Source organism: Nannospalax galili, unplaced genomic scaffold (assembly GCF_000622305.1).
Source record: "Nannospalax galili isolate Female #2095 unplaced genomic scaffold, S.galili_v1.0 scaffold196, whole genome shotgun sequence".
Lineage (NCBI taxonomy): Eukaryota > Metazoa > Chordata > Mammalia > Rodentia > Spalacidae > Nannospalax > Nannospalax galili.
Window position 1 is genome coordinate 223,025 of NW_008337421.1, and position 2,858 is coordinate 225,882.

The 2,858-nt window shown below is 39.4% G+C and overlaps 1 protein-coding gene across 1 annotated transcript; it reads left to right on the forward strand.

Moving 5' to 3' along the window:
• The first annotated feature begins 271 nt into the window (after nt 1-271).
• Nucleotides 272-1,213, forward strand: LOC103733682 (olfactory receptor 4K13-like). The gene has a single exon (XM_008832575.2). The coding sequence runs from the start codon at nt 275-277 to the stop codon at nt 1,211-1,213; it is 939 nt and encodes a 312-aa protein (XP_008830797.1). The 5' UTR covers nt 272-274.
• The last annotated feature ends 1,645 nt before the right edge of the window (nt 1,214-2,858 follow it).

Consider the following 2,858-nt stretch of genomic DNA (forward strand, 5'->3'; position numbering starts at 1 on the left):
TCAAATACATATGGTGATGGAATCTACATGCGAAATCAAAAGTACATAATTTAAAAATTAATTTCTCAGCCTTTGTATCTTTTTGGTGTAAACAATGAAATTATGACAATGCTACGTCCTTTCATTAAAATATATAGTTTTCAAAACTGCCCTTTTTCTATGTGAATAAAATATTCACACTGTATATGTCTATAGCTTCAGAACTATCTCAGACTAAGTAACCATTTTTTCCAGATTATACTCGTTTTAAAGACTGCCTCAGTTCTTGAACTACATGGATATGAAGAACAACTCAGTATCTGAGTTTGTTTTGCTAGGACTCACCAGAAGTTGGGAACTATCTGTTTTCTTTTTTTTCATATTTTTGGTGGCCTATGCATCCATCATGGCAGGAAACCTCCTAATCGTGGTCACTGTAACCTTTGACTCTCATCTGCGCTCCATACCTATGTACTTCCTCCTTGGAAATCTCTCCTTTCTGGATATGTCTATTGCCACAGTTACAACACCTAAGATGATCAGTGATTTCCTGAGGAAAAATAGAACTATTTCCATGTGGGGCTGTATGGCTCAGATGTTCTTTCTCCACTTCCTAGGGGGCAGCGAGATGAGTCTTCTCATAGTCATGGCTGTGGATCGGTACATCGCAATATGCAAACCACTCCACTACACTGCCATCATGAGCCGCAGGGTGCTGGCGGGCTCTGTCCTGCTATCTTGGGCTGTTGGTTTCGTGCACACTATGAGCCAAATGGCTTTTGCTGTCACTTTGCCCTTCTGTGGCCCTAATACAGTGGACGATATATTTTGTGACCTTCCCCTGGTGCTGAGGCTGGCCTGCACTGACACTTACGTCCTGGAATTGCTGGTGATCGCTGACAGTGGGCTGCTGTCTTTCATCTGCTTCGCACTTTTGCTCATTTCCTACACTGTCATTCTGGTGACCGTGCGAAGTCGCTCCTCCGGTGGACTGTCCAAGGCTCTGTCCACACTGTCTGCTCATATCACAGTGGTCACTCTGTTCTTTGGGCCGTGTGTCTTCATTTACACTTGGCCATTTTGTAGCTTTTCAGTGGATAAATTTCTTTCTGTATTTTATTCAGTTATTACCCCCTTATTGAACCCCATTATTTACACTCTGAGGAATCAGGAGATGAAATCAGCCATGAGCCGACTAAGGACCCAACGCATCATCTCCAGACACACTTTCTAGACAGCTATCTTGAAGATTATTCTGTGAAAAATATCTGTTCATTTCAAAATGGGTTGGCATTATCTATTTTGTTGATTTTTAGAAATAGTCATTCCAATGTTTAGCATTTGTAGTGCTAGAAGGCACTAGGCATGCTACCATATGGAAAAATAATCATCAACCTTACCCAGCTGTGAACTACAATAACAACTGGCCTGACAAGGTATGCCCACTGGTGCAATTGTTTCGAAAATATTATGGAAGTAACCAACCACTCTTTAGTTATACATAAGGTCTATTTCTTAGAAAGGAGCCCATACCTGACATTAATGTCAGGCTTAGGAGCCTAGACAGATCAAGACACAGGGGAGAACATAGTACTGATTTTCTACTAAACAGTTATCATATAATACTGATTCTTAATGACTTATTGTTAAACCCATAGATTAAAGAATTTCATAGCTCTCAGGAGAGAAGTTGCCTTATGCAACCAATGCTGATTAAGACAGAAACTCACAACTGGCCAATGTATAGACAACAAGAGGCTGCAGAGTGCTTATCCATGAATAAGACACCTATATCAAACCTCTGCCTCCCAAGGTTCAGAGATCATTGTGGAAGAGGGGGCAGAAATATTGTGTCAGAGGTTGTGGAAACAGAGTTTTCCAGAAAGCTTTTCAATTACTCAGATGAACATGCAGCAAAAGTGACAGCATTCACAAGTCCCTTTTAAGCTCAAACAAATAAACATCCCAACGTAGACATGAGGAAGTGGGTAAGAAATTCTAACACAACCTAAGGAAACTGTGTGAACAGATGGCTGCCGGGAGGGGCAGAGAAAGTCTCACAAGCCTGGGACTCTTGGTAGGTTAACCAGGCTCCGGTGGATGGACACACACGGAAGGACACTTGGAGACACAGTTAGACTCTATATGCCTTATTATAAATATAATAGATTATATTAAATTGGGCAGGGGGCAATAAGGTGAGGTGGGAATAAGAGGAGATCTAAATATCATCAAATTATATTGTATGAAAATTGCAAAAATTCAATAACAAAAATAAAAATTAAAGATCATCACATTTGGGGCTGGAGAGATGACTCAAGGATTAAGAGCACTGGCTACTCTTACAGAGGACAAGTTTGATTCCCAGCACCTACATGGTACCTAAGTTCTGTAACTCAAGTTCCAGGGGATCTATTACCCTCTGCTGCTCTACATAGGCATTAAATGACATGGGTAAAAAAATACATGAAGGCAAAACATATACATTGTGTTGTGTTCTCATTTTTATTTTGTTCCAGGAATACTTTTATTTCTTTATTAATTTCTTTTCTGACCCATTCATGATTCAGGAGTGTGTTGTTTAATCTCCATGAGTTTGTATATTTACTAGAGCTTCTTTTGCTGTTGATTATAAACTTTATTTCACTGTGGTCTGATAGAAGACATGGAATTATTTCAATTCTTTTGTATTTGTTGAGATATTTTTGTGCCCCAGAAGGTGGTCAATTCTGTAATAACTTGCATGAGCTTCTGAGTAGAAAGTGTATTGTTTGGTGATTGGTTGGAATAATCTGTATATATATGTTAGGTCCATTTCATAGAGTATGTCATTTAACTCAGATGTCTTTCTGTTTATTCTGTCCAGTTGATCAGTTTAT

Coding starts and splice junctions, on each gene's coding strand:
- LOC103733682 (XM_008832575.2), top strand. CDS start 275: ATGGATATGAAGAACAACTCAGTATCTGAGTTTGTTTTGCTAGGACTC.